Source organism: Pseudomicrostroma glucosiphilum (assembly GCF_003144135.1).
Source record: "Pseudomicrostroma glucosiphilum strain MCA 4718 unplaced genomic scaffold BCV69scaffold_1, whole genome shotgun sequence".
In the NCBI taxonomy this organism is placed as follows: domain Eukaryota; kingdom Fungi; phylum Basidiomycota; class Exobasidiomycetes; order Microstromatales; family Microstromataceae; genus Microstroma; species Microstroma glucosiphilum.
Genome location: NW_020289913.1, coordinates 599,556 through 611,542, shown reverse-complemented (window position 1 = coordinate 611,542; position 11,987 = coordinate 599,556). Strand labels below are relative to the sequence as shown.

Genomic DNA, 11,987 nt, shown 5'->3' with positions numbered 1-11,987 from the left:
ACGACGATGACGATCGACAGTGAATGCTTAATGTAGATTAGATGAGATTGAGACTGAGTTATTGTCCTGGGCCGTCTACGTAAGAAGGGCCCGCAAGGAGAAGCGTCTAGTGCAGAGCATGCTAGAGCGGGTAGTCCACTAAGCAGAAGGCGGTGGGTGTAAGAAGAAATGATTATACAAATGGTGAGGTACATGAAGAGTAAGGGAATATTGAGGACCGAGAAGAAGGAGAAGTTTGTCCATGGGGGTTTACAAAACGAGAGCGGCAAGCACTGCTGATATAGCCAGCGAGGCCACAGCGCAGAGAGACTGGTCCAGGCCGAGGGCTGACATGGCGCCGTTGGTGCTGCTGGTGGTGCCTTCACTTTGCGATGCTTCAGTAGCGGACATCGTTGATGATGTCGGCTGAGCTCCGTTGCTGCTCTGAGTACCTGTCGTCATTGAGGTGCCGGTTGAGCTGCTGGTGCTACTTGAGCTAGAACTGGAGGTGGCGCTCACTTGGTTGGCCAGAAGCATCCCCGTCTGCCCCGTTGTCGGCGTAGAGGCATTGAGGCCATTGGCATACCAAGCCTTGGCCTGATCAAAGTTGCCAATGGGCTCAGGGGTCCAGCCATTTTCGCGAAGAGTGGGGTAGTACCCTTGGAAGAGAGAAAGAGAAGGGGCCTCAATCTCGTGCTCTAGGAGGATGATGCCTGGGCTCTTACTTCCAGTGACGTGAGTCTTGATGTATGACGCGACAGACTCGTACGAAGCCCCGATTGTGTTGTCTGGTGGGCACTCAGTCTTATAGTCGGCGCCGAGGCACCAGTCGTTTGAGTCTGCGACCCAGAGGACACACTGTAGCCCAAGGACTTCCTCAGCGATGGCGCGCACCCGATTGTCGACGTCTCCCTGAGGTGGCCTCCACAGGTTGGGGATCTTTCCTGAACGGTCGTAGATGATTTGCATAGTCCAGGCGAGCTCGCCGAGCACCTGCTCATTGGTCAGAGCCGTCTGGAGGCTGTGCGACCAAGTGTGCACTGCCATCTGCTGATCCATCTGAGCGAGCTGATCAAATGCGTCTTGATGCGTTGCGATGTTGGTGCCAATGAGAAAGTGAGTGGCTGACTGGTTCTGCGATTGCAAATACTTGTATAGGTTCACACTCTGTCCAACGGGCCCATCGTCAAAGTCGACACCCCACACACCCTCAGGTGCGTCTGCAATGTCATTCGGGCCGACAATCTTGCTGTTGGTCCAGGATCCAATCTGCTTGTCAGAATAGCCACTGGGGTAGACGATGCCGCCGCTGGAGGTCACCGTAGAGGAGGGGATATTGGGGATCTTGCCATTGCTGATAGCTTCATTGAGAGCGTCCGTCCAAGCTTGAGGCAGCAAGCTCGGTGAAGGTACTGCGTACGCCGTCGGATAAGTCCTGTTTGGGTTCTGCTGCCGCTTGACTACAGTCTCCTTGTGCGGATTCTCGAAGAGATGACGCTTGGGATGCAAGTGTGCAGGGATGGCTGCTGATGCCTGGGGAACGAGGGAGAGGGTAGCAAGCAGAGCTAGAAGGAGGGAGAGCTTCATACTCGTCATGCTGGAGAAGGAGCACTGCAAGGTAATGGCAGGACGGCGACAGGGTGAATGGGGCAGGAGATTCTACGACGATTATATACTGGCTAGAGTCTACGGAGAAGGGAAGTAGAGAGAGATAGGGGGAGGCAGAGGGGCATTCTAGGAAAGGGGCGAAGCGGGGGCACCGTCGGCGGAAGTTCGAGGTACTACCGTCGATCTAAGCGAGTTCTGACTGCACAATGGCATAGATTGCACATGGAGCCCGCATATTTCTGGTAAGGCCCAGGCAAGAGGAAATTTGTTCGGGGCCCACACACCTTGGACATCGGGTCAATACTGCCCGGTCCTCCCCTTCCCGCCGGCTGGCTGAGAATGGGAGTGCTGAGTTTGCCCTCTCTAGCAAGCCATCGGGCCAAGGTTCGCGGAGGTCTCCCGAGATGTTCGGTTCAATGGCGCCCGCCATGCTCGCGCCGTTAGTCGGAATCTCTTCCCGCTACAGAGCGTTGCTTCTGCGTCGGGGCTTGGCGGAATGGAGTCTCGGTCACTTCGCTTAGGATCGCGTCGGTGCAGTTCCGAGGTCGAGGTAGATGCAACCGTCAACAACTGCCTCAGCTCGCCCCTATCGCCGTCGTCATCGTCACCTCGGCCGATCCTTGGCAGCGCCAAAGGATGTTGGATATAGAACGCGTTGTCGCAGCGGATCTCCTCGATGGACGAGTGCCTCGCCCTGCTTGTAAAGTGATTGTTCGGACTTGCACCCCTCACTGACGCAAGTCGCGCGTCGGAGGAATAGTCTTTAGTGCCTGGTCCTTGCTCCGTTGCGAATGAGGACTGGACATCCTCATCCGGAAGGGCGATGATTGCTCTTTCGTGGCTCGACAGTCACTTTTACGCAGGCAATTGCGTACCATGAGGGGGCAGGCGCGCCAACTATAGTCAAGTCCACGTGAGGGCAGAGTGGCTCGTGTCCTTCCGTTCCTTGCGAGCTTTCGAGACGGAACGGGACTCGGAAAGACGCGTTCGCCTAGGAAAGTTCCCAGCTTCCACCATTCAGGGCGACCGCACTCTAAGAACTCTTCTCCCTACCTCCATCACATATCACACCGTTGCCGCTCTTCTGTCAGCTCTCTCACAGATGCGTGACTCGGCTCATTACCTGCGTCAATAGGTATCACAACCTGAAGGCGCCTACGACAGAATCGCCACCGCCAATGGGCTCTCATCCACGCTTGTCCTTGTCTGTGGAGGCGCCTCCCTACGCGTCTCAGCGATACCCTCGTACAGCTGCTGTGACTACCTCAAAGCCCATCAGTAGAGTCTCACATATTCGCCAGACTGATGACAGGCGTATGACGGGCGTACAGGGTGGGGCCAACAGGAGCGGCGGTACCCCAGCCAACCGGCGGGTCCAGACCCAGCTGCCGCATTACTTCTCATCACCCGCCACGTCTGCATCGACCCCACGCTCTACTGCAGCGGCGCCGTCATCGTCATCGGCATCCGCTGATGATCACATCAGGGGCGGAACGAACTATCCAGCAGACGTTGCTGGCAGTGGACCATCTCGGAATTCCAAGAGGAGGCGTACCTCACCTGACGCCAGTATGCTCGGGAAGGCGCCCCCATCCACCCTCAAGGCGCCCAGGCCCAGTACTCAGAACGCTGTGCAATCTGCCTGCGAAAGCGTTTCGAGCAACGAGCTGGAGGAAGAAGAGGCCTGGATGAGGAGAGCTCGTGTCCTCACTGGGCGTCATGAGGAAAACCCTGCTGTGATTTCGTCTTCCCCGCGTCGTCAGAAGGAGACCTCCGACGAAGCTAGTAAGAACAAGCAAGCTTCAGCGTCTGCCGCCCCTCGACGTCCTCATACGGCTCAGGCAGGCGAAGCGGTCCGGGCGGTTGTCCCACCTCGATCGCCTGCTCAGCGTGCTGCCGTCAAGGAGCCCTCCTCGCCATTTCAAGAGACGCCGTGGCTACACGATTCCCTGTCCGAACTCTCCATGCTACCCTGGGAGAGGGACGCAGCTCTCAAGCTGCCTCAATATCGCACCTCGGCTGGGTCGAAACCCACGGAGAGGGATCTGCAGATCAAGCGCAACATGGAACAGGCAATTGCCCAGAAAGCTCAGCAGGAGGCCATCGCCCGAAGTCTGGGTCTTACCGTTGGAAGATGGTCAAATGCAGATACAACTCGGTCAGGACCTGCTTCGCCCAGACCGGCAGCGCGGACTCCGGCTCGAGGCTCGAGACCGGAGAAAGAAGTAGTGGATGTTGCGTCTGGCGCAGCTTTGCCACCTCCAGCTGACAGCGAAAACGAACTGCCCTACCGCAAGCGTCCCATCACACCAATGATGACTCCACAGCTGTTTTCAAAACGGGCCCCTCTCTTGCCTCGCTCTATTCCCAACAGCAGTAAGGAGCAGTCACGGCCGGCTCTGTCCGACGCGGGATTGAGCGGCGATGAAGATCAGGAGCGTCCCGGTCACTTGGCCACCCCCAGCATTCGCCACCCTCAAGTGTCTGCCGGGGTGCCTCGCTCCAAGGACGTATTGCCCGCCACTCCGACCCCGGAGCTCCCTGCCATTCGATCTCCCCGATCGAAGCGCAAAGTCTACGCACTCGAGACGCAAGACGGCGCTCCCCTTCCGACCCCTTTCGACATCCGAGCTGCCGGTATCCGGAGACTGCCGAACAAGTTGCACTCCGGGAGCCGTGGCCCCGCGACTCCTCGCGTGCACGAGGAGGAGGCCGCCCAAAGACAGACGACGCTCGATCGGCGTGGCTCTTCAACAAGGCAGCGTTCAGGGCAGAGCGACCGTGACGCTTCAACTCCTCGAAAGCTTCGCGACCATCTACTTTCGGTGAACCGCTTGAGTCCTCGTAGCAACTCGAAGAAGAGAGCCCGCGAGGCTCGTCTGGAGGAATCCTCTTCTGACGTTGAGATGGGAGGGGGCGGGTACGCGGCAGACTCTTCCTCACCTCTGCAGTCCCCGGGCGAGACCCAAATGCTTGGGGGTGACTATGACGATGAGGCAGATGAAACTGTACTGCCGACGAGAGCGATCGATCAATCGCTGCGGGGCACGCATGTCCCGCCTGAGAGCGGCAGCAGAAGGAGCAGCGAGAAGGAGGATGAAGCCGTGGAAGAGACACAGCCGCTGCCGTTCCTTGACGCCGACGATACCTCAGATGACGATGAGGAGGATCTCTTAGTATCGCGTCCGCCGCCGAACAAGGGCACCGGATCATCTCGAAGAGTTGACGCTCAAGCGGTACCTTTCCTTCAGCGAGCAACACAGAAACCGACAGGCTGGGCCACTGTCAACGCCGCCTGGGAAGGGCTCAACCTCAATGACACAAGGCGCGTGCAAACGGGCGATCGGGAGCAACAGCAACCTACGCTTGGTCACTATGGCTTCGACGAGTCTACACGTGCCAAACGTTCTGCTGCTAGACCTCTGAAACTTTCGCTCCCAAATGCGCCCGAATTGAGCTTCGACCATCCTCTCAGTCGAGATGTGACTGATCATTTGACCGATGATGAGGACGCTGAGGATGCGAGGGATGCGGACGATTCGGGTTTCGTCGATGGATTGCGGGACGCAAAGGAGGGCCAAGGACTGTCGAGCGCAAGTAAAGGAGCGAGAGGAACACCGACTTATCGTGACACATCCATCCTGGCTTGGTCGAAGGAAGTTGTGCCAGACAGTCAAGCTACACAGCCTTTAGCGTGGGATGAAGAGGATGACAGTGGCAAGAAGAGCCACAAAAGCCCTCGTTCAGACACACAAGATACTTCGAACACCGAGGATGAGGCTGTACTCCCGATGGATGTGCTCAAAAGGATGAGAACGAAGATGACCGAATGGCCTCAGGGTGGCATCGATCGGAGGCGAGGGATTCGCAGCAGCTCCCACGCGGCGGCGAACAACATTGCAGCTACCTCGGTCATGAGTGAAGGTGGAGAAAGCGGCGACTCGGACGGTTGGGTACCAGACATGCCTTCGCAAATGGAGAGTTTCTTTGAAAGGCTATGAATCAGGCTTGGAGACGTAGGGCGGCACGTATGGGCGGCCACATTTATCTCTGTTGTACTATATCTTCATTACGCTTCCTATGTCATTGTTGCATCTCATGGAAGTGTACGAGTCGTACGAGGAGTGGCCTCGCGTATTTCCGGACGTGATAAATTGGCTGTCTCAGATCTGCGAGGAAGGTCATCGGCTGTGCTGGTGACCCACGAGGGGAGATGGTGGGTGGCCAGGCGGATGATGAAAAGTGCGCCGGCGTATGGGTCCTTGGTTCTGTTCTTGTGCCCGATTCTCGCCTGGCTTCCATCTGGCCAAGTGGGCCAGCCACGGCAGAAGGGCCTTGCGCCTGGCCCCGAGGTCCGCCAGGCGCGGGGCAGACTGACGTGGGCGGCAGCCGTGGACCCTTTCGAAGACGGACGACGACGAACGAGAAGTCGGCCGAGCGGGTGCATCCGCTGAAGATGCGCCGCACGCTGCCCCACCTGTGAATGGGTGCACCTCGAGTCTCTTGCCGCCCATTGACGGATCCTTCTTCACACCTTTACATCTTCTCCTTCTCAAACGCTACTGGTCAGCTCACCTCCTACTGCTTCTGTCACACTGAAAGCATCCACTCCCTCACCAGTCATCAAAATTACCTTCCGGGCCGACAATTGGCCCCTCTACCCTTTCCGTAGCGCCCCCCGCACGTTCGGCTGGAGCTTATTCTCCTTGACCCTCCCTCACGCCGTCGCATCCCTCGTCAGGCACGGATGGGGCTGATAGCTTAGCACTCCAACGTTCTACACAGTACAACTCCCACAGGCAGTACACACAGTAAGCTTACTTGTTGAGAGGCATGCCTGGCCATCCTCTCGCTGCTCCGGACGGTCCCTCGTCTCATTCCTCTTCGTCTTCGTCTCCAGCAGGAGCACTATCAAAGCCGATCAAGTCCGATAGCTCTGGCTTGAGGTCCACGCCTCAGAGCGCTACTTCGTCTCGAAGGACCCCTCCCAATGCCTCGTCCTCGACGTACAAGGCTTCGAGCAGAAGCGCTGAGGAAACCCGACCTCTAGGATCGCCATCTCCCATCGGCCGGCGTGTCTCTCCATCCTCATCAGATCAGCCTTCCAGCAATCTCTCCAGTAGTCGCAGTCAGCCTCGCGAGGCTTCGCAGACCGCTTCTTCCTCTTCCTCGTCCTCGTCCCCTTCCTACTCGCCCTTGTCGCAGGTGAGGAATTCTAGGGCCTCGTCGCATAGCAACTCGCGCCAGGCACCTCCCCTTTCAGCAGCTGCTCTTGGAGATGTGCGGCCTTCTGCGCGGAGCGGGGCTCCTCTAGGCCCAATCGCGAGCAGCAGCAACTCGGGAGACCCTCATCGCAGTCACTCAGTCCGTTCCCAGCTGTCTGAAGGAGCTAATACAGACGGGGGCTATTCATCCTCAGGGAGGGACAGTCTACGTACCGCCTCCATCTCTCGTAGAACGAGCAGAAGTGGGAGAGCTGCTCTGCTCACCAAAGATGGAGGCGAGTCGACGATAAGTAGCCTCGGAAGGAGTGGTAGCTCCGCAAGCACGGTACCTACGAGTCCTGGACTCGAGCCTTTACCTCCAGTACCGCCTGCAAAATTGGCAATGAACGACGACGCCCACTCAATCGTCGCGCAAGTGGCAGAGGTGCCGACGACTACACCTCCTGAGCTTGAAGACATGGAACATCCTTACGCTATTCGCCGCTCTCGGTCCCGCACTCTGACTGAGGAACCTCTTCCATTAGCTACGCAGGGGGCTGCGTTGCCGACGATTTATTCCGTAGGGGATGTCATTCACAAAGAGGCCGAACCGGTAGGGTACAATGACAGGCAAATGAGTCAAACGTCTCGCTGGAATAAGCCGTTGCCGTCGCCGGGTAGTCAAGGAACCGATAGGACGCCATCCGAGCGAGGAGAGTCAGACGGAGCTTCTGCAGGGCTTGGTGGTAGACCGCCCTCGCGCAGCGCATTGCGTTCAGCGATCAGTCAAGGAACGAAGTACCTCAGACGAAGCTCAGCTGGGACGAAAAAGACGAGCATGAGCGAAGATCAGGAGGGTCGTCAACTCGCTCATACTCGAGCAGCAAGCTTCAATGGCGGGCAGGCTCCCACTGAGCTCAAGTTTGCGCCTCCAGCCCGGTCGCATTCCCCTTTCCTGTTTCGACGAAAGTCGAAATCAAATCTAGCAGCAGCAGCAGCCGGAGGTCCCTCGGCCCCTCCTCTTCCCGATCTAAAGGCCTCCCCTATCAGAGCCGGCTTTCCCGTGTCTCAGTCTGGCCGCAGACCAAGTGACGATCCATCGCTGTCTGTGACAACAGCTTCACCCTCCAGGGAAGGTCCTGCAGCGCCTCTGTCGCCTCTTTCTTCTCTCTCCGCGAGACAGAGTGGAGATTGGGTGGCCTCACCCGTTCGAGACGAAGCGTACTTGCACGAAGAATCTGGGCATCGCAAACCAGCTTCTCTCTCTCGAGCCGTGGACAAGAGCCCGAGGGCTTCTCCCTCATCCAGGCCATCGTTCCTCCACAGTCGCTCAAGTACTATGAGTGAGCTGCAGTCCTTGTCGGAGGGTGGTGAAGGCCCCGAGGCCGCCAGGGAAAGCTGGGCGTACGGATCGTCATCAGAAAATGGGGCTCCGGCATTGAGTGGGTTGTCACCAGCGCTGAGCGTGAGCATGAGACCGCGGCAGTCGAGGTGGTCACGCGTCATGGGCAAAAGTGATCATGGTGCATCGATGCCAAGTCATGAGAGCAGTCCGCGTTTATCGCTAGCTGTCCCCGACAAGCAGTCATACAGTGGTTCTCCAAGAAGTCAGCTTCCACAGGGCCGCTCTGGCGCAGAAGTGAGGAGCCCCAACAGCACTCGATCAGGCAGTGATACCACATCGATCCTGAGGCGCTCGCCTATACCCTCGATTGCATCCTCTACTGGGTCCCGGCAGACCACGACCATTCGCAAAGGCACAAAGCAGTCGAGTGCTGAGGGAATCACGGCCAGCACAGGATGGGACGCTAGCTCCGATCACTTTGGCGCCAAGAGGACATCTGAGACACCCGAAGTTCATACGGCGCTGTCGGACCGTGAGGAGACGAGGGCATCTACTCCTCTTTCACCTGCCACCATAGGCATGTGGTCTTCAGCTGTTGCTTCGGAACTCGATCTGACAGAGCAGCGAAAGAGTGACGAGAGAGATTCCCGGCAGGGCCGAGATGGTGGGGAACCGGAACGCTTGGAGGCATTGTCAGACCCAAACAGCGAAGACATGTCTCAGTATCACGATGCACTGTCTTCGCCGGACTCTGGCGAGCTGACGTCTTCGCGTCGTGGGAGCGCCACAAAGAGATCTGAAGCCCGAGGCCTGACTGTTGTCCCCATTGGCGGCGCCACTCAGACCCCTTCTAAATCTCGCTCTACCACGAGCTCGCTTGGGAGGACGCTGAGTACAATCTTCGACCCGAGACCCAGCCTTCAGGGCAGGATACCTACGTCCTCTGGGCCCCCGGGTATGTATGTTCAACCCAAGATGGACAGCGGACGGGGTCGATCAAGCACGCAGAGCAGCTCTCAAGAATCGACTGCATCAACGACCTCAACCAGGCGCTCTGGCTCGACACAAGACAATGGCACTTCCATGGGGCCACCTCTCCACCCGAGCACGGCAAGGAAAGCCTTGAACGGTGGTGCAAGCGCGGGCAGTTCAAGTAACGCAAAAGGAGCAAGTGCTGGCGAGCGGCGAAGCCCGACTCGCGAAAGACGGCCTTCGGCTGGATCTGCACGCATGGTCGGCCTGAGCAAGGCAGATTCGGCCAAGCGATCGACCGACACCACTCAGATCGTGACAGGACACCAGGAAGCGGTAGCTAGCCGACAACGAGCAGCAGAGATCGCCAAGCAGCGAGCACAAGGAGGCCCGACTCCTTTGCCCCCTCCAAAGGCCCCGGCTTCGATAACGAAAGCCCCGCAGCCGGCAGGTGCATCGAACGGGTCGACAACGGCCGTTGGAGCGCAGTCAAACACATCGGCCCTCGGTCGTCTCCGCAAGAGATCCTTGACATCCCTCTCTGCTGTGCGGGCAGGTGCTGCAGCAAGCTCGACTGCGAAGACACTCACTGCTTCGGAGAATGGCACCGACTCGAGGTTGACGAGCGAAGTCGCGTTCCCGACTGCCGCAGGTCCGAGCCGAGTAGCCACTACTGGAGAGCCTGTGAAGAGCAAAGCAACGCCTCCGAGCACATCGACCGCTTCCGCAAAGAAGATGATCCGATCGGCGTCTGCAATGGACGCTTCTGACGCAAGCAAAGGCCGATGGGACGAGAGCGCAGGAAGGCAACGCTTGACCAAGAGTCGCCACAGTCAGCAGATGAAGGAAATGAACGACAGAGACTTCATGAATTTGCTCGAGACTGCTCGGCGCGAACACAAGGAGAACGCAGCCAACAATATACAGTCAGCGTCTAAGGCCATTTCGAAGCCACCTACACCGGCAAAATCTGCCGATCGGACGACCTCGACTGGCGCAAAAGCTGAATTGGGTCCGCCTCGTCCTACTTTGCATCGACGAACGTCCAGCGCAGATGGGAGACTCGGCGGAGATTTCCCTTCGAACGATGGCAACGGTGTCCAAGCGCTAAATGTGGAGATTGAGCCAAAGGAGCAACAAGAGGCTCCCACGCCATCACCTCTCGGTAGCGCGGTTCGCCTCTTTGAGGTAGGCCATGCTAGTGGCAAAACGACGGACGTCTTTACCAACGACGAAGAGTGGAAGCGTGAAGTGCGCGCTCTGTTCGTCATCCGAGAGCTCCTCAATACTGAGCAGTCTTACGCGAGGCATCTCGAGACTCTCTTGGCAGCAGTACGCAGGAAAGCCACGGCGACGTCAACCTCACCGGCGGCTTCGCACTCGCGTCGCAAGTCTTCCACCTCACTGCTGGGCGCTGATTTGACCATGTCTGCTTCGTCCGCTCTCGTCTCGAGGACTTCTTCCAGTGTCGCCTCGGATCGACATCTGCCATTGATGAGGAATCTCTTGCCTCAATTGATCGCGCTCAGTCGCAGTCTTGCTGCCCGCATCGATGCCAACCCTACGGCTGCGGGAGTGGGTAGTGCCTTTCTGTCCATCGCTCGGCAGCTGGAGGCTACCTTTGTGGCATGGAGCATGGCTGCTCAGGACATTATGAAGAGTCTGAGCATCACTCAAGGTCCAAAGGGTAAGCCAAAGGACCGTCTCTTCCTGGACCCTGCCATCGATACCGATAGCTCTGTGTTCAAGGTATCTGCTGCCGAGGGCATCAGTGAGACTTCTGGGGACGCTGCAGTCAACAATGGTCTTGGCATCACTGGGCGCCCTAATACCCCTCCCGGTCGCCATGCGAGGTCGATCAGCTACAGCTCCCCGTCCAGCCCCGCGTCTCAGGCATTGAAGTATCGAGGCCGCTCCTTCTCGGCAGAACAGACATTGCACGCCCCAGTCGGGCGGCGCAGCAAGCCCGAGAGCTCCATGAGCACAGTCGGCGAGGTGGGTCTCGCATCCTCACCTACCGAGATCGAAGATAATCCTTTTCTCGAAGAGAGCCCCGAGCCTGCTCCAGCGAACGTACAGCCCCCGTCTCGACCAGTCTCCCCTTGGGGCTTTGCAGCCAGCACGAAGAGATCTCTTGCAGCCGTCAAGCGCAAGCAGTCCTCGGACACGATCACCGGAGGCGGCTGGCTCTCAAGACGTCAGAGCTTCTCGACCGATGCGGCATCGATCGGGGCTTTATCACGCGGTGGGTCTCGCTCCGGCACCTCAACGCCTTTCCAGCCCCTCGCCCCGTCCACTTCACCAGAACAGCCCTCCTCCGTCGTAGGCAGCGCCAGTGGTATTAGTACTGGAGGCGGTGGCGGAGGCGGGTATGGCGGCTCCACAGTGCGAGCCCTCTCGGCACTGGACGTGGCGATCATGCCTATGCAGCGACCTCCGCGCTACCTCTTGCTCTTGGCTGATCTGGTCAAGCATACTGCCCCTGATTCCGAGAGCCACGCGGTTGTTGCGAGGAGCTTGGAGGTGATGAAGATTATTGCGAAGAAGTGCGATGAGGCCTCGCCTACGAGGTAGATTAGTCGAGGGGAGGCGGCAGTGCTGGTAGCAACTGGATGAGAAGCGGGTAGGCTATTCAGGCGCTCACTTTCGAGCTTCATCCACATTCACATACACGCATCTCAACACAACGGACAAGCTTCTCACCCTTTCTCTTCTTTCCCCATCTCCCTTTACCCGCTTCGCACTCCACACACTCACATTTTCAAGCGCAGAGCGCCCAAAAAAAATGTATCTATACCTACCTCTCTGTCTGTCTGTCTGTCTGTCTGTCTGTCTGTCTGTCTGTCTGTCTGTCTGTCTGTCTGTCTGTCTGTCTGTCT

The 11,987-nt window shown here is 58.0% G+C and overlaps 3 protein-coding genes across 3 annotated transcripts; 2 read left to right on the top strand and 1 right to left on the bottom strand.

The window, feature by feature from the left end:
• Positions 1-64: 64 nt before the first annotated feature.
• On the bottom strand, positions 65-1,829 carry BCV69DRAFT_279628 (glycoside hydrolase/deacetylase). The gene has a single exon (XM_025491318.1). It carries the CDS (start codon positions 1,573-1,575, stop codon positions 250-252), a length of 1,326 nt encoding a protein of 441 aa, XP_025350860.1. The 5' UTR covers positions 1,576-1,829; the 3' UTR covers positions 65-249.
• A 463-nt stretch (positions 1,830-2,292) lies between these two features.
• BCV69DRAFT_279627 (hypothetical protein) lies at positions 2,293-5,702 on the top strand. The gene has a single exon (XM_025491317.1). The coding sequence runs from the start codon at positions 2,766-2,768 to the stop codon at positions 5,586-5,588; it is 2,823 nt and encodes a 940-aa protein (XP_025350859.1). The 5' UTR covers positions 2,293-2,765; the 3' UTR covers positions 5,589-5,702.
• Positions 5,703-6,060: 358 nt separating this feature from the next.
• BCV69DRAFT_291716 (hypothetical protein) lies at positions 6,061-11,935 on the top strand. The gene has a single exon (XM_025493763.1). It carries the CDS (start codon positions 6,421-6,423, stop codon positions 11,680-11,682), a length of 5,262 nt encoding a protein of 1,753 aa, XP_025350858.1. The 5' UTR covers positions 6,061-6,420; the 3' UTR covers positions 11,683-11,935.
• The last annotated feature ends 52 nt before the right edge of the window (positions 11,936-11,987 follow it).